General features: G+C 31.7%; 5 protein-coding genes and 2 non-coding genes across 7 annotated transcripts in view; 5 read left to right on the top strand and 2 right to left on the bottom strand.

Moving 5' to 3' along the window:
- Positions 1-1994: 1994 nt before the first annotated feature.
- On the bottom strand, positions 1995-2208 carry LOC140440408 (small nucleolar RNA U3). Its single transcript, XR_011950824.1, has one exon. It is a non-coding gene; the product is annotated as a small nucleolar RNA U3 (small nucleolar RNA).
- An 839-nt stretch (positions 2209-3047) lies between these two features.
- Positions 3048-3261, top strand: LOC140440407 (small nucleolar RNA U3). Its single transcript, XR_011950823.1, has one exon. It is a non-coding gene; the product is annotated as a small nucleolar RNA U3 (small nucleolar RNA).
- A 220-nt stretch (positions 3262-3481) lies between these two features.
- On the top strand, positions 3482-4916 carry LOC140440302 (NADH-cytochrome b5 reductase-like). The gene is made up of 2 exons (XM_072530727.1): positions 3482-3849; positions 3966-4916. Exon 2 carries the CDS (start codon positions 3971-3973, stop codon positions 4874-4876), a length of 906 nt encoding a protein of 301 aa, XP_072386828.1. The 5' UTR covers positions 3482-3849; positions 3966-3970; the 3' UTR covers positions 4877-4916.
- Positions 4917-5522: 606 nt separating this feature from the next.
- On the bottom strand, positions 5523-7322 carry e(r) (enhancer of rudimentary). The gene is made up of 3 exons (XM_072530728.1): positions 7169-7322; positions 6931-7116; positions 5523-6415 (listed from the first exon to the last, which is right to left on the bottom strand). Exons 1-3 carry the CDS (start codon positions 7169-7171, stop codon positions 6293-6295), a joined length of 312 nt encoding a protein of 103 aa, XP_072386829.1. The 5' UTR covers positions 7172-7322; the 3' UTR covers positions 5523-6292.
- Positions 7323-8581: 1259 nt separating this feature from the next.
- Positions 8582-11308, top strand: LOC140438536 (uncharacterized). The gene is made up of 4 exons (XM_072528196.1): positions 8582-8969; positions 9264-9669; positions 9727-9919; positions 10500-11308. Exons 1-4 carry the CDS (start codon positions 8853-8855, stop codon positions 11158-11160), a joined length of 1377 nt encoding a protein of 458 aa, XP_072384297.1. The 5' UTR covers positions 8582-8852; the 3' UTR covers positions 11161-11308.
- Positions 11309-11799: 491 nt separating this feature from the next.
- On the top strand, positions 11800-12675 carry Polr2I (RNA polymerase II subunit RpII15). The gene is made up of 4 exons (XM_072528195.1): positions 11800-11956; positions 12040-12168; positions 12221-12307; positions 12499-12675. Exons 1-4 carry the CDS (start codon positions 11883-11885, stop codon positions 12599-12601), a joined length of 393 nt encoding a protein of 130 aa, XP_072384296.1. The 5' UTR covers positions 11800-11882; the 3' UTR covers positions 12602-12675.
- An 8596-nt stretch (positions 12676-21271) lies between these two features.
- LOC140440301 (probable phosphoglycerate kinase) overlaps positions 21272-26053 on the top strand; it is a 41394-nt gene continuing 36612 nt past the window's right edge. Inside the window, exons 1-5 of the mRNA XM_072530726.1 lie at positions 21272-21663; positions 21969-22172; positions 22232-22347; positions 23231-23459; positions 24110-24248. Of these exons, the coding sequence (XP_072386827.1) occupies positions 21533-21663; positions 21969-22172; positions 22232-22347; positions 23231-23459; positions 24110-24248 (819 nt within the window). The 5' untranslated portion in view covers positions 21272-21532. The remainder of the gene's footprint in view (positions 21664-21968; positions 22173-22231; positions 22348-23230; positions 23460-24109; positions 24249-26053) is intronic.

Genomic DNA, 26053 nt, shown 5'->3' with positions numbered 1-26053 from the left:
AATATAAAGGAATGGAGGAAAAATTGTTATAGAAGCTAATGTTACATGATGAAAAGATGAAACTTGTGTAGTAAATATTTATATTAAATAAAATATGAAAATCTAGGGTAGACTGAGTACCGTTGTAACAATTTTCCTTACTACACAGCTATTACACCTGTAAGCAACGATCAAAGCCTTTAAGATCAAGTCATAGTTATTTGTCTTTAAATTAATGTCAAAACCAGTAGCTTAACAGCTTAAAATCGAACTCACATTTTTACATACATTTAAAATTAGGAGAATACATAGATAATATGGTTACTATGGTTTGTTTTTTTAACCAGGAGGAGTAATTCAAATTTGCCGCACCATAATGCTTGTTTGTAATTGGTCCAACCGCAGGCAAGTTTACTCCACTAAATTATGACATTTTGACACTAATGACATTTATGAAATTTTAAAATACAAAATTTATATCGATTTTTTGTATTTTCTGCGTTATTCCTTTAATTTTTAGATTTTTCGTTTGCATTTATGTGTTCTGTTATATGTTCTTTACAGAACTATTTAGCGACGTATTAGTATTATTAAGATAACAATATGGATTTAATGCCAAGTACTAGTGGTAATTATCCTTCTCCACCTAAAAAACGCCGAGTAGATTTGGGTCATTTATCATCAAATGAAAAACAATGCATTATAAACATGTACAAACAAATAAAAATTGATAATCCTGGAATGAAAATAACAGCGTGATAACAGCCATGGTAGCAAAAATTAAACAAACAACAGAATAGTTTTGTAGAATAGTGATTGTTAAAATCAAGACTTACTAAAGTAATGTGCTAATTTGAGTTGTTGCGAATTCAACTATTTACAGAACAATTAAGGAATATAAGCAGACTGGAACTGTAAGATGTCCTAAAAATATTGACGGTTGACTTTCTATCCTTGCAACATACGATGAAAGAGTTAAAACATCTGTACGACAGATAGTACACAGTTTCTTTTTCAAGAATGAAATGCCCACTTTAAATAAAATTTTAAGTGAAATTAACAACCGCCCTTATCTTTCAAATATGTGTCGTTTATTATTATATGTTATATTATATAAAACTGGTTATATACCTATAAAGTAACATACAATATTTGTTGTTGTAAGTTAATGGGCTGATGAAAGATTGTAAAATTCCATTGGATTTTAGATATAATTTTATCGCGAATATATCGCTTTCGTATACGTTCCGGACGATTTTCTTCTACAATGTTAGAATCGACGTGTGAATTTGTCCGATACTGATTACTGGATTACCGGAAGCAAGGCCGAGATAATCACCCAAAAAAGATGTATTTAGTGACTTTTCTAGGGTGTGCATCTGTCTTTTTAGTTTACTCCTGGTTAAAAAACAAACCAAAATAGTAAGGTATTATTCTATTTCTAATTCTAAGGTGGCTTTGGCTTTTCTCAGATTATTGGTTTTGAAGTTTCTATTATTCTGAGGAGCACATCATATTCAGCTATTCCCTTTCAGACTGTTAAAATTTCGTTAGAAATATTTGGTTATTTATTACGAAAATTATAATCAATTATTTTCCATCAATGGTTTAATATCAAAAAAAATTTCCAAAAACGTCAAATAGTTTCAAAAATATTCATTTGAAAGATTGATTTATTCATATATAATTTTAAATGTAGATACACACCATAATAAAATAGGGTTTGTGTTGCAGTAAAGTACTACCATATCTCTAAGAGACTCATTAATATTCAGCTCAGTGATAAGGAGCTCTTGCTAGCAAATTCCATAGACCTGTTTTATGAAATGATCCGTTGTTTATAAAATTCCACACCTCGAACCCCGCTGTTACGATCCTGTCCTTAGAAGCTGGCTCTGACAAGCTACCCGCGGCTTTGTGGTAGACAATTATCGATAATAAATATCTCTTAGATCTCTGGTTCTGGTAGGAGACCTTTACAGTTTAACTTTTGCATTTTGATTTCTAAAAGTACAACCACTCAGACTGTTTCGTACCCATTGCTTACCAACAGAATTGATAAGTGAACGATCATCGTTGACAATGATGTGTGTCGTAAAACTCACGCCATGTCTGCCTCACGCTCAGAGTACGAAACTATCTCTCGTCATCATGGTTGCGATAACTCTACAGTTGAGTAGAGAGTATGTGAAGATATACTACAGAAATGATCCTGTGAAGTATGATCTTGTTTTGTTTTCTGTATATCTCGATACTTATCACAAACTTACACATCTATTGTTGTGATTTGCTACTAACGACATCTACATTAGAACGTACAGTTTAGTTTTTTGAAGATTCCGTGAATTCAATTATCATATAAAATAAAAAAATAAAAACAAACTTTGATTTGTAATTATATTGAGACGTATCAGGAGAGATAGTGGTTATAGTACGATAAGAAACAACTGTTTTTTATTATGTGCTATAAATATAAGTCTAAAATCGTTTATCCATTCATAAAGTCATAAACTACGAATTTTAAATGCTTTTATATGTAAATGTAACTCAATCAAGTTTGTTTGGATTTAAGTAGATTTTTTAATTCTTTTCTATAGACAAAACGAAAATTCGGAGTCTTATTTGTATAAACTTTTGCTTTACTTATTTTTCTAACAAAAGTTTACCAAGTTCGACCAGTTTATTATTATTCATTTTTCATAAGTCTGTCACCTGTCACTTTGAACTTCTGAATTCTACAAAATGAGGAAACTGTTTTCAAAAATTCTAACCAAAACATTAAAAATATTAACAGATACAGACATATAAATAGGCGTAAATATTCAGAGATAAGCATTGACTCGATTGCGCCTCGACCTCGATAATTTTATGGTGTTTTTACATAAACTTTGGCAATATAAACGATTCTATATTATTTGTTGATTAATGTTGAATTACAATGCTTTCAAATCCAAAGAGGAATCTTCCAAAAACAAATCGTGCGTGCGTTTGTAGATGGCGCTAGTAGCATACCATGAAAACAGATTTGATAGTTTGTGGTAAGTATTGAGACATACACAAAAATAATCAAGATCATACTTCACAGGATCATTTCTGTAGTATATCTTCACATACTCTCTACTCAACTGTAGAGTTATCGCAACCATGATGACGAGACATAGTTTCGTACTCTGAGCGTGAGGCAGACATGACGTGAGTTTTACAACCCATATCATTGTCAACGATGATCGTTCACTTATCAATTCTGTTGGTAAGCAATGGGTATGAAACAGTCTGAGTGGTTGCACTTTTAATAAATCAAAACATAAACAAGTTAAGAAAAGAAGAGATAACGATAATCTTAAATTATTTTTAAAAAATTAGATATAGTAAGTAGATGCTGACGTATCACAGAATACATGGGGATGGAGTATTCTGTGGACCTGTGGACGTATGGACACATTTTAATCCTTTTAATTTTAGCATAATAAATAGTCTATCATTTTAATCAGTATAAAACATTTAACTAATTTGTAATATTGTTCGTGATTGATCTCAATTTCAGTTTTCACAATCATTAATAAATTCATGGAGTTCAATAAACACGAGGTAATATATAAATACGTGTTGCATACATTAGGGCTTATACATTTTTCGTAGTTGACCTAAAATTTACAATAGACACTGACAGATTTAGGTTAAGTCATAGTAAATAAAAAATTCTGGGTTAAGGGAAATGGCAAGCAAATTACGTGACCACTTCTTTATAAAGGAATGTACTGTGACCATACCTAATAAACAAAAATGCATAAAATTCAATTAGAAAACAATTTAAGGTACATATTCGAACAAAAAATATGTCACAAATTTTGTTCCTTCTCTAAAACATTGGTGAGCAATTTTAAAAATGATTGTACCTATTTTTTTCATAACAGAATTCAAAATTTGAACTTTGAAATCGAATAGTCTTAAAGACTTTTACAATTTGTGATTCTATTACCTTGCAGTGGAAATGGAGCCTCCAATAGAGCCCCTTGAATCTGACTGTTGCAACTCTGGATGTAATCCATGCATTTTAGATATTTATGAAGAGCAACTAAAGAAATACAACCAAATGAAAACCCAAGAAAAAAGTCAAATAGTGCATATGAACTGTATATTACCTACGGCTTACACGGTATTTACAGTAAACAACATCGAACCACATTGTAAAGATGCAGTTTTTATAACTTTTGAGTATAGTCGATTTATTAAACAAACTGATCATGGAAATGATATGAAACCGTTAAAGGTAATGTTTAATCCAGGACAATACTTAATGTTAAAAACAGGGCCAACAAACCAAGAATTTCAAAGACCATATACACCCCTACCTATAGAAAACGCTGACAGTTTGAAGTTTACAGTGTTAATAAAATTATATGAAATAGGACAAATGTCTTCATATATAAGAAAATTAAAATTTGGTTCAAATACGATATGGCGAGGACCATACGGCAATTTCTCTATAAATTATTCATACAAACACATCCTTTTTATTGCTCAAGGTGTGGGTATTACATCCCTTTATGGTATCATTTGTGATATAATCAAACAAAAAGATTGTGACTCGTTTTTAAAACTCTATTTTTGTTGTAAAAGTTTTGATACAATTTATTTAAGAAACAAATTGTATAGTTTACAAAGTAACTGGAATTTCAGCTACGAATTATTTTTAAGTAACCCAGAAAACATTGATGAGAAGTACAATGAGACTGTTCACAAAGCGAAATTAGAAGTGGATGTTTTGAAAACATATCTCAAGGATAAGGTTGATAATATGCAGGTTTTAATATGTGGAAATGAACATTTTATGCAGTGTTTTAAAGAAATTGTTATATATTGTAAAGTTGATGAAAAAAATATAGTTCTTTTTTAAATTTGTTTATGTTTAACCCATAGAATTGAAATGGGATGTAGCATGCTCTAACAAACGTTGGGAGCCTATAACTTCAAAATAATAATGCTAAAAATTGTGGGATTTGGATACAAGTTATGGGATTGTAATATTATTACAGTATATGCTTCCACAGCTGATAAAGTTTATTTTGAGTCCTTTACAAATCCTTTAAACATTTGTAGTAGCGTTCTGGTATATATAGGACCTTTATTGTATGGTCTTCACTGATCATGAGGCTGTATATTTCACCACATGACATATCAATCTGCTGACTCAATTTTATCAAGAACTCCAATAGATAGTTACAGACTCTTTGAATTAAATGCTGTTGTATTTGAAAACTGTTTAGAAATGATTAGTAAACAACTGTTTAGTAAACAAAATTGAAATAGGTTTAATGGCATCTCTGACCGCAGTGGAATATAAAGAAGTTTGAAAAGTTTTTGACTGGTTATCGCTCAAACTATGAACATACTTTGATCAGACAGGACTGAAATACACTGGTAATAAAACATTTGATGTTTTTTACACTAATACTGTTATGCCCCATAGCTTAATTGCAGCAGGTGTATTCTTCCATATTGCTTTCAGCTGGGCATCTGAATGGGGTGTACCAGTAATAACACATTTAATTTCTTTCATATTTTATTATGGATAAACCTAAAGATATGTTAGTGATGTTCTAAACTGAGAAAAACAATTTTAGGTATGTTTTAACAGTTTAAATTAAATAATTGAACTTTTCAGTAGAAACCACCAACATATAACTTAAAATATAGAATACAAAATTATAATAAAAATACCTGAAGCAAAGTTAACTTACACTAAAAAAAAACCATGTTTTAAGCCTAATCTAATGTTTAGATAAAATAGATACATTTTTTTAATTTAAGAGAGCATTGAAGTATTTGAAACACAATTTACTGCTGAATTATCAAAATATAACATTTTTTTCTAAGAGACTATATTGGTTATATGATATCTATAATATGTAGCTCACTTCACCAGTTTTAAAGTTTATTTAAGAAGAAATTTTGTAATTGTTGAGTCATGGGTTATCCACAACATAGAATTATTTTCACCCACATTTTCTTTTTAGTTATTTTACAATATAAAATTATCAATGGGTGATCATAGTAATTCACATTTATCATATGTGCTTTACATGGCCCCTAACGTGTCAAGAACTTTTTTGGTATTCTGTTATATGAAACTTTAGAAACAAATACATAAAAGTTAAAGTTACAAGAAAAAACATTGACCAAAATATCAGAATAACATAAAAGAAATTAATTACAGATAGGTATCAGAAATACATATAAACATAATACTAGTTAGGTTTGAAGGTAACTTTGCTTCACAGCTCATAATAAGTATTTAATATATTCGAAAATATTATACTTCATGTCCTGCAGCTTGTCGTAGTAATATATAAATCTTCTCCTTTATCCAATCTTTGTTGTATGGGGCATATGTGTTTGTTGATTTCTGGTACACAAGACAACTTAAATCTGAGAGCTGAAAATTACACCATATAATATAAAATAGGCAAACAAAATTGTTAGAAAAAGATCAATAACAAAAATATGATTTAGGAGACAAGAGGTCAACAGTTGTTAAGTTAATATTAATTATAAATAAGTTTTTTTCTATTTATTTACCCCTTTCTATCTGTATCATTTTCTGTTGAAAGTTTTTCTGATTTATTTTTATTGCAGCTATATTACCCAAATGTCTATACATGTAAACATATTATACACTAGTGAAGATTAAACAATATTGTAATAATATCAGTCTGATTATATGACTACACATTAAATTTGAACAAGAATTAAAAATTCTGTAAATCTTTTCGGAATAATAAATCTTATGCTAAGATGTAGTTGCAAGTACAGAAGCCAAGCTAAATACCCACTATTTTAAGACATATAAAGAGTACGCTTTCTGTATCTAAATTACCAGATTCCTGTAAAGGCTTCATCCAATAAAAATACAGAAATCCGACTAAAATGAGTAAAAAAATGTTTACATACCTGGTCTACAAAATCAAAAAGTTGGGAAATATCATAAGTAATAGTAGGTGTGTTCGGATTACGCTTTTTTAAGTGTTCTTCGTATATTCTGCAGACTCCTTCCATACATTCGTTAACTGATTCATAATCAGAATAGGTACGAGTTTCTGGATTCATACCCGGTTGTACTAACAGAATCGTATGCGCCTATAAATAAATCATTAGAAGCTAATTCTATGATATAAGAAAAGTTATTTACCATTTTTATTTGTTTCTATCACAACCTAAATATTTAATCCAACTAAATAGCTGCACTAACTTCCAAAATTGAGTTTTACTTTTTCAGAAATCAGAACAGACAACAGAATAGGGTTTGAAACTGTCAATTGTCAATGTCAACTGTCTAAAGTGATTAAATGATTACTACCAACCATGGTACCATGGGTTACTACTTAACTGTCTGTCTGTCTCTTACTTTTCACAGATAAATTAAGCCTTAATTGGTAACAAGGATAGTTAAGGTCAATGCACGTTTTTATTTGTGCACCCTTCCATTTGGTCGCACTGCTAGTCTCGTTACGCGCATGGAGATACGAAACATTTTACCTCCATGCGCAGAAACGAGATGTCATTTTTCATAAATAGTTTTTTCATAAATATGTAGTACAAAAAGGCAAGGTTAGTAGATATTTAAGTACTAACCTTGACAAAAAGGTACAATTTTCGACGATTTTTAATTATGGAATCGAACAGAATCGAATAACACAATAATTGGCATATGAAGAACTGAACAAAAAAGAAGACGTGTTCCAGATTGCATGGATACTACTATCAAAGAATATAGACTTAAGCGTCTATCTTCTTTGCTACTATTATAGAAAATAATATAGACGCATAATGTGTCTATATTCTTTGCTACTATAATATACTATATATACTATAGCAAGCAATACCGTTTTCCAAGTCTACGAAATTTGGATATGTTTGATAAATGGCTGAATACTGTTAAGAGCCCTAAATTATGCGCTAGTCATTTTAAAGAGTGGACGATATAAACAAAATTGGATATAGGGACATTAAGAGAACAGCCGTTTCGAGTTTGTTTTTACCACGACCTGGTAAGAAGACCAAGATGTATTCATATAAAACATAATACTTGACATAAGAATAACAAAACAATTATTTAAATACTGACAAGTTCTTGCCACAACATTAAGAACACTAAATTATACTGTACTTGGCTTGTATTATTAATATTTCTTGTAACACATACAACTTTTGAACTTTTCCTGTAACATTTTTATAAATAAAGAATTTGGAGATATTTTATTCTTTAATTTTTTTAACCACTTTGGCATTTTAATGTAATTGAAAATAAAAATATAACCTCAACATAACAAGAAAACCCAAATAGTATACGAAAAATATATACATATTATTATCGTATAGAATAAGAAGTTTTTTATTATTTTAGCATTATATCATGACACACTAACATTATTTTGATTTTCCCTTATTTTAAAATGATCCTATGTAATTTTACATGCCTTTTGAATTTGGTGTATTATGTATCTATATAGTTTCGCACCCTGGCACTAGACGATGCACCAACTGTCGTTTTACTTTTTAAAATAGGACTAGCATTGCTATGTGAGACTGTGCTGTGCTGTGTTTATTTTTGGACTGTTCAGCCACCAGTAGAATAAAATAGTTTTAATCAAAACTGGTAAAAGTTATATTTGGAAATTAGGGATACTAAACTATGTTTTTTTTTGCATTAGATTAGTATACAATAAATTTTCTGAATGACTAGAAGACAAAAATTATTTGTATTTTTTTTTGGAATTTATTGTTGATGGTTGGGTGACATTTGATGTTTAGTATACAAAAATATCGTGGCTCGGGCTAGCCCTTATCAAACATCAACAAACTGGTTGGTAAATATGTCAGAAATTTGTTTAATATGTTTGAAAACCCCTTCAGAATTAATAAAAGTTTCAAAGGACGAATCTCAAAACGCGGATATCGTACAACAGCTAGCAGAATGTATTCCAGAATTGGTAAATAGCCTCTATTACAGTTTATGGGGTCAATTCTAAGCAACAAAAGAATTCATTATGTTTGTTCTTGTTACTTTTATGTTTATAACAGCCCCGTGTCTAAGTTTTTTAGAATTATGGCAAATATTTGACATTATTTTGGGCTTATTGAAACAAGTATTTTTCGCACCTGAGTTTTGTGTTGGTCTAGACGGGTATTTATTATAGTTTATTATCCTAGACCGAAGGCTGTTATGAAATGATCTTTTCTTGTATAAATGTAAGAACCTGTTTTTTAATCAGTGTCTTTTTTAGAACTGGGAGCGCTCTTTTTTTGTATGTGTTATCTGCAGGCAGAGGCTGTACGATGTACATTCTTTTAAAATATTATGTATTAACTCCTATAATTGGTATTGGTCACTAAAGGATCAAGTGGTTAAAGATGAAGATTTAAGTATTAAACAAGATCTTCCTGAACCTGCAAAAGATGAAAATAATGAAGAAGATGAGGATTCTTCATTGGAAAATAATTTACCATCAGACGATAATGATGATTCTGATTCCGATTTTAAAGCTGAACCAGTCGTACAGAAACCAAAGAAAAGACGAAAAGAAAAAACATTTGAAGATAAAAAGGTTTTATGTAAAATTTGTGGAAAACAATATGCATCAAAATATGTGTTAAAGAAACACACAAAAATTTGCGAACTTAAACATGACAGTAAGTTTTCGTTTTTTTTTTATTATATATCGGATTGAATATTTTTTTACTTTTCAGGTGGTAATGTTGGAGGGGATGACAATGGTCAGCCAAAAGTTCCAAGCTGTGCTGAATGTGGACTGACTTTTACAAATAAATATATGCAAAAAAGACATTTTGACAATGTTCATAGCAACAAAGATAAGAAATTTACTTGTGATATATGTAATCGAAGTTTTGCATCAATGGTTTACCTCAATGCTCATAAAAGGTAGGTAAGAACTCATGCCATCATCATTTTCTTTATTAAAGTAATTATTAATTAAAGTAAGTATTAAATAATAATAATTTTAAAAATACAGAAAACCTATTATGAAGCTTGGTACTAGTCCACTGTATTGTCTACTGTACTGTCTTTTTTTTATTTAACTTAAAGTTGTTAAACATCTGGTTCTGATTCTGCTGTGATCATTGTAATTGTCATATAATTTTTAACAATTTCATAGCTTAGAAAAAATTTGGACAATATTTCATGGTATACTTTCAGCCAAAACAAGAATTGTTGATCTTATAACTCTAGTTCTTTTTGTAATGTACTTTTCTGCATAAGAAACTTAGCTGGGAACAACTATAAATGAAATAATTTTGAGTATTTTGTAATGATCTCATACTTGAGGGGTAAAATCAAGTAACTCCCCTAATATTACTAGATTTAAATAACCTTTAATCCCATTATGACTTCTGCTAACTCAAAAGCACTGCAAAACTGATGATTTTCTCTCGATTTTTCACTTCATTTAACATTCCTTCTCATATGGCATTCAAATACTTAAGAATTGTTTATTTTTCAGATACCATTCTGGTGACAGACCACACGTTTGTTCCTTTTGTGGTAAAGGCTACATAACTGCCAGTGATTTGTACCACCACGAAAAAATTCACGCAAATAAAAGAAACTATAGGTGCGAAATTTGTCCGAAAGCTTTTAACACATCTTCTGACTTATACAAACACAAAATGTGTGTTCATATGGATAGATCTCAGTGGAAATACACTTGCGATGTTTGTGATAAAAAGTTTCCATTGAAAATAAACTTAGATAGTCACAAAAAGACGCACACGGGGGAAAGGAATTTTCCCTGTCATCTCTGCGACAGGAAGTGTATAAATATGTCAGTATTAAAACGTCATATCATAACTCACTCTCATTTTTATCCGTTCAGGTGTGAGATTTGTGATCAAGGCTATAAGTTCCAAAAGTCTTTGGATATACATAAATCGAAAGCACATGGAATAGGTAATATTAAGGTTAAACCTTCTATTAAAAAATTTATTTGTCCATTATGTAGCAAGGCATACACAGCAAATAATAAACTGCAGAAGCATCTCAGGGCTCATGTAGGGGAAAAGCCATTTAAATGCCCTGAATGCCATAAGGGATTTACTGACAAGAGTTACATAAAACAACACTTAAAGGTGTTGCATAATATACCAAGTGATGACATGAAGTAAACCACCAACCCTGAAAAACGTCGAAAATCAAACTGGAATTTGGATGCCTCTGATAAATACATATATTATTTTTAATTGTTACGCTAAGGTATTGGTTGCGGAATAATTTTAACGTACTCTAAGTATAAATTATATTTTTTAATAAAAATATCGTTTTATTTTATATTTGCCTTTATTCTGTCCTGTTTATATGAAATATAGTTTAGGCAGATTGAATATTTAATTTTTAAATACTTTATTTACAATAATACTTGTTATGGTGTGATCTTGCTACGTTTTGAAAATCCATATACTTATCCGATGAACTGAGCATAGGTTAATACGATTTCAAGACGTAATTTACTGACAAGTTATTCAGAAGAACCATAGAGTTGTATTATTGCTACATATATGGGAAGAACTGATCATTAAATTTACACAAATAAATTCATCGTCTATATAAATCTATGTTAAGAGCATTTTTTTGTTTATTGGTCATGTCACAAAAATCAAAATTAAGTTCAGAAATGAGTAATATTTTTGAACTATTCTTTTTAATGTGTGCTATGCAGTATGCAACATGCATTTCTTTAGTTTTGACTAACATAATAGATGTCACTGACTAAGCTTTTAAAATAAAAGACATTTGACATTGACGTCTTAAAATTTAATTGGAAATGGAATATTCTCGACTTTATTTTTCTTGAAAGTATTGTTGTTTCTGCGGTAAAATAAATACAAATATGGCAAAACCTTCAGGATACGATTCTCACAGTGAAGGACCAGGTTTTGTAGGCATAAGATTTTGCCAAGAATGGTAAGAACGCCAAATAATTTTAAAATTATATTTTGTGAAGTTATAACCTTTAAAATTTCCTCAACAAATATACTTTGTTTCAGTAATAACATGTTATACCCGAAGGAGGACAAAGAAAACAAAATACTTTTATACGCCTGCCGAAACTGTGACTATAAGCAACATGCAGATTCAAAATGTATTTATGTCAACAAAATTATGCACGAAATCGAGTAAGGCTTATTTTAAGAGATATTAGAAGCATATTAACGCTTTTTGTTTTAGTGAACTTACCCATATAGTGGCAGATGTAATATCTGATCCCACATTACCAAGAACAGAAGATCATCAGTGTCCAGAATGTAATCATAGGTATGTACTCATTTAAAATTGTAATGCTATTGTGTATTACACAATATTACTACCAAAGAATATAGACTAAGCGTCTATATTCTTTGTTACTACTTAATGTGTGATTTATGAGATATATGTTATTATTTTTCAAAAATAATTATAAAAACTTGTTGATCAAAGCAAAATTACTTATTGGTGTTTATTTTTAGGGAAGCTGTATTTTTCCAAGCACAAACAAGAAGAGCTGAAGAAGAAATGAGACTGTATTATGTCTGTACGAATCCGCACTGTGCTCACAGATGGACAGAATGAACAATTTACATATCACTTTTATTCTTTTAATATTCTTTTGTAACTAGATCTTAAGAAAATATACTTTATTTGTAGATATTTGTTTTCTTTATGAAAAATTTGAACAAAAAATATAAAACTTGATTGTTTGACAAAAGAAGGCTTTAACCTAGAAGAAAAACTGTTATTATAATTGCAGCTTCTGGAGAATAAAACAAAATATGAATAATGTGTTATAAAATTACAAAGGAGAATATTATAAATATAGTTTACATCACACAGTTAATAGACCACAGAACTAATGATTTTCCAATGTCAATTGTTGATACAGGTATCTAATAACTGCTTTTGATAAAAGAAAAGACAGTTAAGATTTGATTTCATGTGTAGTGCCTCTGTATATTTGCTTATATGTATCTCATCCTACCAGGATTCATCAGAGCAATGTACAGGAGCTCTAAAAGTGAAATCAAATCTTTTCTGTCAAAAGAAGCAATAATACAATGGATTCAATATGGATGCTATAGCGACATCTGAGAATAAAAGATTTTATTAACCAAAATATAAAATTTTTATATCGAGTTTTGGCAACAAATCTGAAATATGCCTACAAAAAGCAGAATTTCTATCTTTCTCATCTTCCTTTTACCCTATCAGGGTGTCGGATTAAAAGCTGAATTTAAAGTTTCAAATTACATCATAGCTTTAAAAATTACAGGTCATTTGAAGCATTGTTTCTGGGGAAATGGTTCATTTTACACAAAAAGTACCAATAAACATTTTTGTTCAAAATTATCTGTTTTTCCCCGCCTACAAGGGTTTTAAGGGGAAGCCCGATGGTAGGAGTGATAAATTCCATTGCATCCTTTTTGGGGTACCAAAATTGACATTCTAAGCAAAATTCAGCTTGTTTGTCTCGTTTGTAGAGTTTAAATATTTGATTACTGGACTGTAAGTAAAAAAATTGCAGTGTTTTGCAATAAATTTTTAAAATTTTAGAAATGGTTTTCTTCACTTTTTTAAAATTCTCTTGATAGAAACACTCCCCCATGTAACGCTCTTTAATCTTGTTCTTGAATATGTAATTAGACAGTTGACGGTGAGCGAAAATAACATACAAACAAATCTACCCAATTGGCAGCATATGCAGATGATATAAACATAATGAGCAGAACAGTGAATGCAGCGGAAGAAACCTACATTGAGTTGAAACAGAAGCAGTAGGGCTAGCAATAAATACAAACAAAACAAAACTACTCATACAAACCAGATCAAATAGTCTGGCGCAACAACACTTTATTGACGATATAGAACATGTGAATAGATTCACACACCTAGAAATGGATCTGGTCGCAAGCAATGAAGAAGAACCGTAAATAAATAGAAGGCTTATGCTGGCAAATAAAGCCTATTTCGCGATGGGTCACATATTCAAATCGCGAGACGTACACCGGAAAACAAAACTCCGGGTTTATAAAACAATAATCAGGCCCATAGTAAGTTATGGTTGTGAAACATGGGTGGTGACACAGAAATCTTCCAATGCATTAGATGTGTTTGAAAGAAAAATATTACGTAGGATACTGGGCCCAATAAGTGAAAACAACAACTGCCGAATTAGGTACACTAGAGAAATATACGAGCAATATAGCGAACCAACTCTAGCACAATACACTAAACTGCAGAGATTACGGTGGGCAGGGCACGTGGTCGGCATGCATGAGAATAGAATCCCCAGAAAATTACTAAATGCAAGAATGCAGGGAAAAAGACCTGTTGGAAGACCTAAAAAGAGATGGGAAGACGAATTCGATGAGGATGCCAGGAACTGCCTGGGAACGCGTTCATGGAAAAGAACAGCGGTAAATCGAAATTATTGGAGCAGCCTGTTGAAGGAGGCCAAGGCCCGATTTGGGCTGTAATGCCATTGGATGGATGGATGTTGTTTATGGTAGGTACCCATAGAATGAGTTTATTTTTTTCTGACTTATATTATTTCAAAAAAAAGTTGTTTGGGATATTACAAATTAATTTACTTTTAAACTAATCGTAGCTTTTTAGAATACTTATTCACATTTATTGAATATTAAGAATTCTTAGGTTTTTTTATAGTTTTCTATGTAGGTAACAAATTAGTAAATCACCATTTATAAATTTTAAAGCTTTAAACGTGTTTTATATCAGATAGTTCTCTGAAAGTTCGTTTAAAATGTTTTACTTTTTACTGGTAGATGTAGGTAGGTACGTATTTAAAAAGGTGCATTGTTTGCCTCAAATTGTTAATAATTTAAAAAATCCCCAAAGGGCTATTCTATTTGTAACCAAAATGTCTAGACAACGATTTCATTTCTTCTTAAACGTTATTAGATTTGATGAGTTAGTTTGAAATCGTTGATTTAAAAAAAATACAAGCATAATTTGCACACGTGCGCTGGAAAGCAGCCCGATGGCCCTTACATCCCTGATTATGTGCAAACAAAGTGAAGTTCAATGCCTAAATAAAATATCATCATCATTCTGGCTTTACAACCCTACGTGGGTCCTAGCCTCCTCAAGAATTTCTCTCCAGTCGTCTCTATTAATCGCCTTTCTCCGCCAAGCACGTATTCCCATATTTCTCATGCCTTCATCGATTTTATCAAGGAACCTTGATCTGGGTCTTCCTCTTGTTCTCTGGCCAACATCAAGGAGCGTTTTTCTAGCTGGGTCATTTTGTTCCATCCGCATTACATGCCCTATCCACCTCAGACGTCCTATCTTAATATGTCTTACGATATCTGGTTCCTGGTATATTCTATAAAGTTTGAAGTTATATTGTCTTCTCCACACTCCATTGTCATTCACTGCTCCATAGATTCGCCTTAGTACTTTTCTTTCGAATCATCCTTACATGTTTTCATTACTTTTTGTTAGAGTCCAGGTCTCTGAACCATATGTTAGGACTGGACGTAGATATTATTGTTTTGTAGAGTTTTATTTTTGTATTTCTGGATATAATTGTAAATTTAAGAAGGAAATTGAGCCCAAAATACATAGCATCTGTTGGCTGTGCATATTCTAAGGTTTATCTCTGTGGTAGTATTATTTTCAGTGTTAAGGAGCGCTCCCAGGTATACAAATTCGTTCACTGCTTAGATGACGCCGTTTTCTATAACAAGTAGTCGTAGGATTTGTGGTGCGTGCTTATTTTCGTATACTTCGTTTTGTTGGTGTTTATTATTAAACCCATTTTTGTAGCTGATTCTTTTAATGCTACATACGACTCTTGTACAGAGTTTTCCGTTCTCCAACAATATTGATATCATCAGCATAGGCAAGGATTTGCACTCAGTTATTATATATTGAACCAATAGTTGTGATATATGCCTTACGTATTACTTTTTCCAGAGCCAGATTGAACAGTATACAGGAGAGAGAGTCTCCCTGGCGCAGCCCGTTATTTGTTTTAAAAAGTTCAGGACAGTTCCCCCTGAATTCGTACTCTACATTCAACTTTTTCAATAGTTAGTTTTATTAAATTTACCAACTGATTTGGTATTCCTAGCTGTTTCATTGCTTTGAACATTTCTCTTCTATTCACAGAGTCGTAGGCTGCTTTGTAGTCTAAATATGTGAAGAGTATCAATGCTATATTCCAGTGTTTTTTCTAAAATTTATTTCAGGGTTGCAATCTGCAAACATCATATCCACGTCTAATACAAACTAATGAAAGGAGTCTTTTACGTCTCTGTCAGAATTAAATAAAAATATTCTGTAAGTCGAATCAGCGACCTTCGGCTATTTTAAACTAGACTTAAGGTAAATATCACCAACAGATTGCAGGAACTATTGCACAGAGGCAGTGTACAATAGTTTATTGCCTTCTTAAGGGGTTTTGAACCCCAGTTTTGTTGATTTTATTTTTTGAGGCTAAATAGGGGAAGTGTGCCTATGTTGGACCCCTGCCTATGATGGACCACCTGCTGTAATTTCAAATATGGCGCGGTTACATGCACATCGCTGGTTGCCGCTTGCGCACGAAGTTTGTAGTTTAGTATTTGCAAAGTTTCAGACCCGTGGCGGTTATAACAGTAAATTTGTAAAATAAAATTAAAATTTGGTGTTGCTGATCTAATAAAATTTTTTGGTAAGTAATACTTTACTGGTAACATACATTAAGCTAAGTGTTTCTTTTGTTTTGTATAAAATGACTACACTTTCTTTGTCAAATACTATACTTTGTTTTAGGTTAGAATGGTCAAAACAAAAGTAACAGAATTAAATTTACTGTCTTGTCTATTAACCTATGATGGACCCCTTTGTCGTTACCTATGACGGACTAGGGGTCCATCATAGGAAAAAGGAAATAAGTTGCTACTTAACGATTAACATAATACATTTTACAGGGATGGATCCTCATAAAAGGCAACAGTGGAATGAGAGTAATATGCAGCAAGCTTTAAAAAGCATACAAGAAAAAACTATGGGGTTTAAGTTGGCAGCAAAAACATTTAACATTCCAAAAACGACTTTGAAAAGGCGCTTTAATAAGCAGCAAGGAAGTACCAAAGGTGATTTGGGAGGACGAAGACCAATATTTTCCACTGCTATTGAAAAGGAAATTGCTGACCATATTATCACCATGGAAGCTCGTTTTTTTGGCCTGACCAGTAAAGATTTACGAAAACTTGTATACGAAGTAGCTGAAATAAACAATATTAGCCACAGTTTTAATAAGGAAACCAAGATGACAGGCTGGAAATGGGTCAGAGGCTTTTTAAAGCGAAATCCACGATTATCATTACGAACTCCAGAAAATACTTCGTTGGCAAGGGCTCAAGCTTTTAATAAACCAAATATATGTGCCTATTTTACAGCATTAGCACATATATTAGACGAGTTTCAATTTCCACCGGAAAACATTTATAACATGGACGAGTCCGGTTTGACAACTGTGCAAAAGAGATCGCAGAAGATTTATGCTAGTAAAGGTCGCAAACAAGTTGGTGCTTTAAGTAGTGCAGAACGCGGTCTACATATTACGGTCGTATGTGCAATGAATGCAATTGGAACATATGTTCCTCCTGCTTTGATTTTTCCTCGACAGAGGAAGAAAGACGAACTTATGATCGATGCACCTACTGTAAGTGTAGCCTTCGCTCAAGAAAACGGATGGATGACTTCCGACATTTTCTGTCTCTGGCTGCAACATTTTTTAAGGTATTCAAAGGCTTCTAAAACCAACCAAGTTTTGTTGTTACTCAATGGTCATGGTAGTCATAAAAGTTTTGAAGCTCTCCAGTTTGCAAAAGAAAACGGTATTATTATGTTTTGTATTCCTGCTCACTGCTCTCATCACGTTCAACCCTTGGACGTAGGATTTTTTAGACCACTTCAAACTTACTACGGCCAAGAAATTCAATTATGGCTGCGACAGAATCCAGGTAAAACAGTTACCCAATTTAAAGTAGCCAGTATCTTTAATAAAGCATATTTAAAAAGTGCTCTTCCATCAAATGCAATAAATGCATTTAAAAAGACAGGAATAGAACCGTTCAATCCAGATGTCTTCGAGGATTGGCAATTTTTGCCGTCTATAACAACAGATAGAGAAAATTATGAACAAAACCCACTACCAGGATGTTCTGACGAGAACTCACTACCGGAACATCGGAACCAAAATGTTTCTTCGATTAAAGGTTTATCAAAAATCACTGATCAGAAATCAACATCATCGTCAGTCCTAAACATCTCGGTCGAAGATATTTGTCTTCCTCCTTTAGCTGGAGTATCTGAAGTAACTCAGAAAAGGGGTAGAAAACGGGGTAAAACAGGATATTTAAATTCAACGCCAGAAATTGATGATATAAAACAAAAAATTGCAGAAAAAGAAGCAAAAAAAAAGAAAAAAAGACGCAAGAAAAGTAAAAAGGCAAGTTCGTGTTTCAACTACAAACAGTTCTGAAGACGATTGTGAATCTTCCTTTGAAGCAGACGACTCAGACGATGCAGCTTGCATTTACTGTAACGAACTATTTTCGCATTGACGATCCAAAGAAAAATGGATTCGTTGTCAAGTGTGTAAGAATTGGTGTCACAATAAATGTGCAGATGTAAATCCTGGACGTAAACAATTTGTGAATTGTGCATGTAACTTTTTTCTTAAAAATACCTATTTGTAATATTATTTATCGTTTCGAATATCTTTTGGTTTAATAAAATAATTTGGTATTTACTTATTTTATACAAAATGCAACGGGTCCATCATGGGCGTATCAAAGGGTCCATCATGAGCGCATATATGCCCATGATGGACCCTTAACAGGATTTTAGTAAACTATGAATAACTTTTGTCATCTTAATTTTTATCAAAATTTGAAACATTTGCATATTATACAAATAACAAGACGTTATGTGGTCATATTTAAAGCCCGCTAAGTAAATAATTAAAATTATTAGGGAGCTTTTTCCTTAAGGGGTCCATCATAGGCACATTTCCCCTAATGGTTTTTAAAAATTTTTGTTAGATTTTGGGTGACTTGACAAAATGCCCAATAAGTATAAGAGTGTTGGGCAAGAGAAAATACCACGACTTTAGTAAAGATGAATTAGAAGAAGCCTTAACAAATAATTTGTAACGGTACTTAGATGGACATTGGCGGGGGCTTCAAGTAATGCCGTGATATCAAAATCGACATTATATCGAAAATTAAAAAATAAAAATATGAAAATTATGGAGGTCAGACTTCATTGACAAAGGAGGACGAAGTGGTTTTAAAAGATGCTGTTTTATTTGCCGCGGAGTGGGGATTTCCCTTAGATAAAGATAATATTAAAGATCTCGTTCGAAATTATTTAAACAAACAAGTACGAAGATTAGGATCTTTTACCTACAACAGACTGGATAGGTACTAGTTGGTAGTACGTTGGTACTACGCATTATTACTCGTCAAGTGAGTTATCCATTCTCCTATCAGAAAATATAAAGCGAAGTTTCTATTGGCATTTTAATAGAATATTTTGATAAGTTGGCTGTTAACTTTTAAAGACATTCCTGATGAAAATATTGTTACGATAAATGTTATAACGCATAAAACCGTAAATATATTATTTCTAATTCTATTCTATTCTAGTAATTTCGCCGCTCAGTCGAAAGACCTGTTTGCCAACCTGAATTCTGATGGGTCACCCACGATCCGAAATTTCCAGAAGCAGGCCGAACAAAACCAGTATGAGTGACCTTCTCGCCTCTTCGAAGGAATCGCCGGAATTCTCGAATAAAGGCATTTTATATTTAAAGAGGGAACTTTGCTGAGAACAGTTAGTCGAAAATAAATTGTTGTATCGAATAAGTTGTAGAATAAAGTAATATAAATTATTGTGTTTTAGTGAATTAGATTTAATAAAAATACTACAATATCATAAGTTACAATGAAACATGTTTCACCGATGATCCTGGACGAACCAAAGTTGTTGTTCGACGCATAGCTAAACATGCTGTGGTCTGTATGGACAGAAAATGTTCCTGAAATCTTTCGTTACAATCGAAGCAAATCGGGATGGTTTGATCTACATCTATTATTTGAAGACTGATTTAAATTTATTGTCAAACAAGAGTGCCAAAACAAATAATATTAACTTTTTGTTCTTTTAGCGCCCAAATAGCAGACCACTGAATGGTAAATGGAGGTCTGTTTTAACTAAAGCAAACACAACCTGGCCTTACAAAGAAAAATCGATTTCCAGGTCTACAGGAAGCAAAATTAGTAGAACTAGGGGCCAAAATGCTGACAAAAGTCGTGTTCAAAGCGACCGGACTTACTCCTCTCGACCGAGAAGCTGTTTTAAAACGAATCTTTTCTCAAGATAAGACTGCTGGGGAAATTGCCAACGTGTTGAAGGATATATTTGAAAATAGCAATATATGTAAAACCAACTATGTCCGGCAGACGGAAGAAACTAAATGTTGATCCAGGGGAGAACATCTGTGTAGAAGATTTAGAAGAAGAAAAACCAGACGAGACAACGGTGGCAGAGTACGACTATCTAATCCAAAGGAAAGTGTTAAAAAAATTCGAAGCCACGCAAGTCTAATAAATTCGAACCTTCTTCTGAAAAAAAAAAAAAAAATAGATGATATAAGTAGAACTTGAAGACGAGACCGATGAAGAAGAGTTCAGTGATACTGAGCCCGAGGATAATAATTTCCAAATGCGAAATCAAGATAAGCAAAATAAAGAACCAGTGGAACGACATTCATTTCAAGGTGGAGAGTTTATTCTAGTGAACTTTAATACAGAGAAACCGTTTGTAAAATATGTTGAAGAAATCTGCCAAGTCATAGCACCTTCAAGCTAAATTTTTATGAAAAAATGTGTGTAAAAAAGAAACATTTTTTTCATATCCTCATTTACCACTAATAGTTCTTTATTATTATCTACCAAGGCATCGTTAAAAGTATATTATGTTTCAAATTAATTAAAATATAGATTGTTTTGTCACTTAAGCTATCCTTAATTTTTTCTGCAGAACCAATGTTAGAAAAACTCCAATGCGATTTTAATAGGCATTTTAAGGATTAAAAACGACTTTAGGTAGTGTAAAAAATATTTTTTATCGCCATTTCTAATAAACAAACATCTAAGTAACGCTAAGACATAAATGAACTTTAGACACAACTAAACATTAGTTGTAAACATAAATTCAACAAATTATCAGTATTATTCCAAGTTTAAAACGACCTTTTATCAATAAAAACAGTGCACTATCAAAGAATAATTAATTTCAACGATCGTCAAGCCAGTTTTAGTTTACTTGTTTTATTCTCAGTCTGTTTTCTATACAATAACAAAGTACACATATTATTTAAAAAACAGCCTACAATACAAAGTGTTTAAAAAAATTTGAAAGTCGCACCAAATTCATTTACAGCTATCTTTTTTATCGGCATCATCTCGCGCAACTGACCTCCACATGACATTGACAATTTTTAAGAACATTTTGAATCCAGCGGCGGTGGGACGTTCATTTTCATCAGTTAAAATGGCACTAAACAAACTTGCAATTGATGCAATTGATCTGGCAAACAAAAGAGTTCTGATGAGGTAATTATACAGTATAAAAGTTTTGATGTTATAAAGTGTTCAAATTTTGACAATTACTAGTTTTCATATAGAGGTTAGGTTCTTCATTTTTTTCAAATATGAAATGTTTTATTTTTTTTATAGGCAACGATTAATTCAAACAATAGCAAATGGTTAAATAAATAGATAATTTTTGTTAATTATGCCGCTATTTTTTATGAACATGACATTGTTGTTTTTAGTGAAATATTAAAGAGAAAAAAATTGTGCTTCAGTTTTTAGTTGTATAATCTTTAACAAGACATTATATTTAATACTTTTTTCAGAGTGGACTTCAATGTTCCTTTAAAAGATGGTGTCATAACTAACAACCAAAGAATTGTAGCAGCTTTAGATACCATCAAGTATGCTCTGGATAAACAAGCTAAAAGTGTAGTTCTTATGTCTCACTTGGGCAGACCAGACGGAAGCCCCAATCCAAAATATACCTTAAAGCCCGTTGCTGGAGAACTCGAAAAATTGCTGTGCAAGTAAGTATTAATATTTTTATTTAATTCAGAAAGAAATTTAATTTGTATATTTTTCCTAGGCCAATTCAGTTTTTGCCTGATTGTGTTGGTGCAGAAGTTGAAAAGGAGTGTGCTGATCCCAAGCCTGGTTCTGTTATTTTGCTAGAAAACTTGAGATACCACATTGAAGAAGAAGGTTAGTAAATTGTGTAAAAAGTTGATGTGAGTTGTGAGTTCATAATACATATGATGTTAAGTAATTGTCAGATGAGCAAAGTTAACATTCTGATCCATCTTAACTTTTCTAAAATTTTGAAAACTTAGTCTTTATCATAAAAAATAACCTTGTATATTTTCAGCTCAGTTTGTTAATTGTGTGCAGTTAAATATTAAGAAAAATGACTGTATGTAAAATTGCTTACTTAACATGTTCGTTTCATCAGTTTTGTTCAGTGATCTTACTTTACTTGGTCAATAACTTCTCATAAAAACAAATTACTGATGTGTCATTTTTTTAATTTTTCAACATATTCTCTTCTTGACCAATATACATTTCTAAATGTTTTTACATTTTTGAGCCATCCAAAAACTATGTGGCAAGTGAGTAAAATAGACAATGTTTGGGTATTAATCTCCACATTATTGACATTGATTTTGCTGCTGAGTCTTTGTTTCCAGTTTGGAAATCACTTGGAAAGTTGAAAGTCATTTTTGGCCAAATCAATTCTTCTGTTTTGGCTGCAGATTTTTGTGCCAATAAGAAAGATTTTATTACTTGATCTAATGTGTATGGCATGACCTTCATGTTAAAGCAGAAAAGAAAAATTGTACTAAAAATAAGTTCAATATATTTTAATACTGAAAATTGGCGTGAAGAAGCTAATATCTGAAGAGCAAATGCAAATGTAATCAGCAAAAATACTTAAAGAGATAATGGTTTTTACTTTTAAATTTTTTGGTGGTGAAACATTTTTATTTACTATTTTTCATGATCTAGCTAAATTTATTAATTTTATTCATGACATTCAAGATGTCATGAATAAAATTCATTAACTATTTAAACTCCTTATATTTCTTAGGAAAGGGTGTAGATGCCAGTGGTAAAAAAGTCAAAGCAGATCCTGCCAAAGTTACAGCTTTTAGAGAAAGTCTTCGTAAATTGGGAGATGTATATGTTAATGATGCATTCGGTACTGCACACAGAGCTCATTCGTCAATGATGGGAGAAGGATTTGAGAAGAGAGCTTCAGGATTTTTGCTTAAAAAGGAACTTCAGTATTTCGCCAAGGCTTTGGATAACCCTGAAAGGTAAGAGACACAAGATAGGTTATAGTTACGAGATATAAAAGTCTTAAATACTATGTTCATAAGAAATATGCAGTACTTAATACAAAAACTGATGGTTTATTAATTTTTGCACAAAAGTCTGAAATTTGAAAGAAGACAAAAAAATTTATAAATATTTTATAGCATGTAATTATAAGTTTACTTACCATTTTAAATGTTGATTATTTTTAATGATACATTATTTTTTAATTAGTGTTATAGTTATCTAATGGGAGGTACTAATCTATTTCAGATTGCATGTACCAAAAGTTGTATTACCTAAAGGTTTTTTAAAGACTTTACAAAATATTATTTTTTTTTATTTCAAACCATGGAAGAGTTCATTGGTACATTAGAGATTTTTTTCCCAGAGAAGGACATCAAACCCTCCTATATTAACCTAAGTTCTTTGAAAAATGGCTTTCTGTTCTGAAAGTTTGTCTGTAGGAGTCTTTTGATATTTTTATTTATGGATTTAGACTTAGATGAGTCACACATTTTGTTGCCTGACTCATGTCCATAACATGTCAATTTTATTCTCGCGTGTTGGGTCAAAATGCTGTCACATTCTGTAGCTCTCTAGGTACTAAAATAAGCCTCAAACATACATTATATTTACATTTTATTTACAGGCCCTTCTTGGCAATTTTGGGGGGTGCTAAAGTAGCAGATAAAATCCAGCTGATTGAAAATCTCTTAGACAAAGTAAACGAGATGATTATTGGTGGTGGTATGGCATACACATTCCTTAAAGAGAGCCAAGGCATGAAGGTAAGAGTTTTATTTTTAGAAAATACTACTTATTTATAAAGAACTTTATATTTTAAGCAAAATACAACACTATTGCTAGAGTTTTTAATGAAGGTAACCCTGGAATTAATCATAATGGCAGAATTGGAAATAATTTGATATCTTGTCTTAGGTATCCAAAATTGTTTTTACTGTATGAGAGATATCATTAACAAATCTTACCCATTGAAAATTGATTTATTATTATTCACAATATTTTTGTGCTTTTCTTTTATTTTACCTTTATAACATATGCCTTAAGTAATAAGTTTGTCTTGTTTTTGAAGTCAGACATGAATTCCTCTTTGAGTCATTTTATACATGTCCATTAATCAACAGAAAAATCCTATTACTAGCATGTGTATTATTTTAAAAAGTGTTTGAATTGCCATCTTGGCTGTCTTAATAATGTTTTACAGATTGTTTTAAGTCAGTTACATCTAGATCTAAACCCCATCCCCCCCCCCCCCCATCTAAACCCCATTCACTACAGTAGAAAGACACAAAACAAACCAAAACAAAGTTTGAGGCAACATACATTGACAGTGACAAAAAGAAACTCTCATTCTCCTCAAATGAACAACACAAGTGACTACCATGGGGCGCTTGAGCATATTATTTGGATTAATTATATTTAAGTTTGCTTCCTCCCACAGGCCCTCAATAGTCTTTATCATTTCAGTCATCCATTTTCTTATATACTCGTTAACATAGTTCACCCACAGGGCCCCTTCGCTAAACGATGTTTTATGGAAGTTCATTTTGATCTCCGATAGGAGCCTCATCAATTGATTGCTTTAAATTCTTAATACTTTTGTCACGGTGCTTTATGACCTAGTATGCTCGTTAGAGCACCTTGGTTTCTTAGCAACTCTGTTACGAGGGGCTGATGGTATTCTCCCGAAGTCTCTTTTTATCCTCGGGTGTTGCTGATTTGGTCTTCTTGGGATTTACTATGGTCATTGATTATAAACCACTCACGTGGTGGTTTATAATCAATGCTATGGTCCATGTCCCAGCTGCCATTTTTGCCTTTTTTCTCATCTTCCTTTGTTGAGCTCTAGTGAGGCGTTATTTGAGACCTACTTATTTATTTTTTTAATTTAAAGATCCGAAATTATACTTCTTAATTTCGAATTTTCAAATTGTGATCAGGAATTGTTTTTTGATCGAAACAACTTACAATTTTTTGAGCTTTTTCTCCCGGTGATTGACTTTTAAAAATTTTATTTATAGTTAATAACAAGAGAGTTTTAATTATATTGTTTGTAGATTTGTACATATTTAAATTAAAAATTTGAATCATAATATTTTTTCTAAAAAGATTCATTTATTAAAAGTTAAAATAATATTTTATTATGTTCAAAAAATTTTATAAAACGCAAAAATTTAATGCTATTCTACGACCCCGCGGCAACTACATATAAAAATGTCTAAAGTTGCATTTGTTGTCCCACTATTTCTTATTTTAGAAGCAATAAAGCGCTGACATGACCGCTTCCTAGTGGTACAGATAAAGAACTAAAATTATGATCAACTTCTGATTGTTTATTGTACATATAACCTTTGCCGATGCTAAAAGATGACAGTGAAAGATTCTTCTATATGCGTCTATAATCTTTGTTATAAGGTTTATTCTATATATTTTTTGGAACGGCTCGATAGGATCACACAAAAATTTAGGAACCCACTGAGTGAAACAAGAGTTTTCGAGTAAGATATCACTTGCCATACGATCGTGTGTACAAGTTTTTACAAAATGACGCCAGTCATTCATATATCATATT

The sequence above is a fragment of the Diabrotica undecimpunctata genome, chromosome 4 (genome assembly GCF_040954645.1).
Source record: "Diabrotica undecimpunctata isolate CICGRU chromosome 4, icDiaUnde3, whole genome shotgun sequence".
In the NCBI taxonomy this organism is placed as follows: domain Eukaryota; kingdom Metazoa; phylum Arthropoda; class Insecta; order Coleoptera; family Chrysomelidae; genus Diabrotica; species Diabrotica undecimpunctata.
Note: the sequence above shows the minus strand (reverse complement) of the source record. Positions and strands in the feature narration are given on the sequence as shown.

Excerpts from the sequence above, each read along its gene's own strand:
- LOC140440302 (XM_072530727.1), top strand. The coding sequence starts at position 3,971 with ATGGAGCCTCCAATAGAGCCCCTTGAATCTGACTGTTGCAACTCTGGA.
- LOC140438536 (XM_072528196.1), top strand. The coding sequence starts at position 8,853 with ATGTCAGAAATTTGTTTAATATGTTTGAAAACCCCTTCAGAATTAATA. Across the intron at positions 8,970-9,263 it reads CAGAATGTATTCCAGAATTG|AACTGGGAGCGCTCTTTTTT; the intron begins GTAAATAGCCTC and ends TGTCTTTTTTAG. Across the intron at positions 9,670-9,726 it reads TTGCGAACTTAAACATGACA|GTGGTAATGTTGGAGGGGAT; the intron begins GTAAGTTTTCGT and ends TTTACTTTTCAG.
- Polr2I (XM_072528195.1), top strand. The coding sequence starts at position 11,883 with ATGGCAAAACCTTCAGGATACGATTCTCACAGTGAAGGACCAGGTTTT. Across the intron at positions 11,957-12,039 it reads ATAAGATTTTGCCAAGAATG|TAATAACATGTTATACCCGA; the intron begins GTAAGAACGCCA and ends ACTTTGTTTCAG. Across the intron at positions 12,308-12,498 it reads TGTCCAGAATGTAATCATAG|GGAAGCTGTATTTTTCCAAG; the intron begins GTATGTACTCAT and ends GTTTATTTTTAG.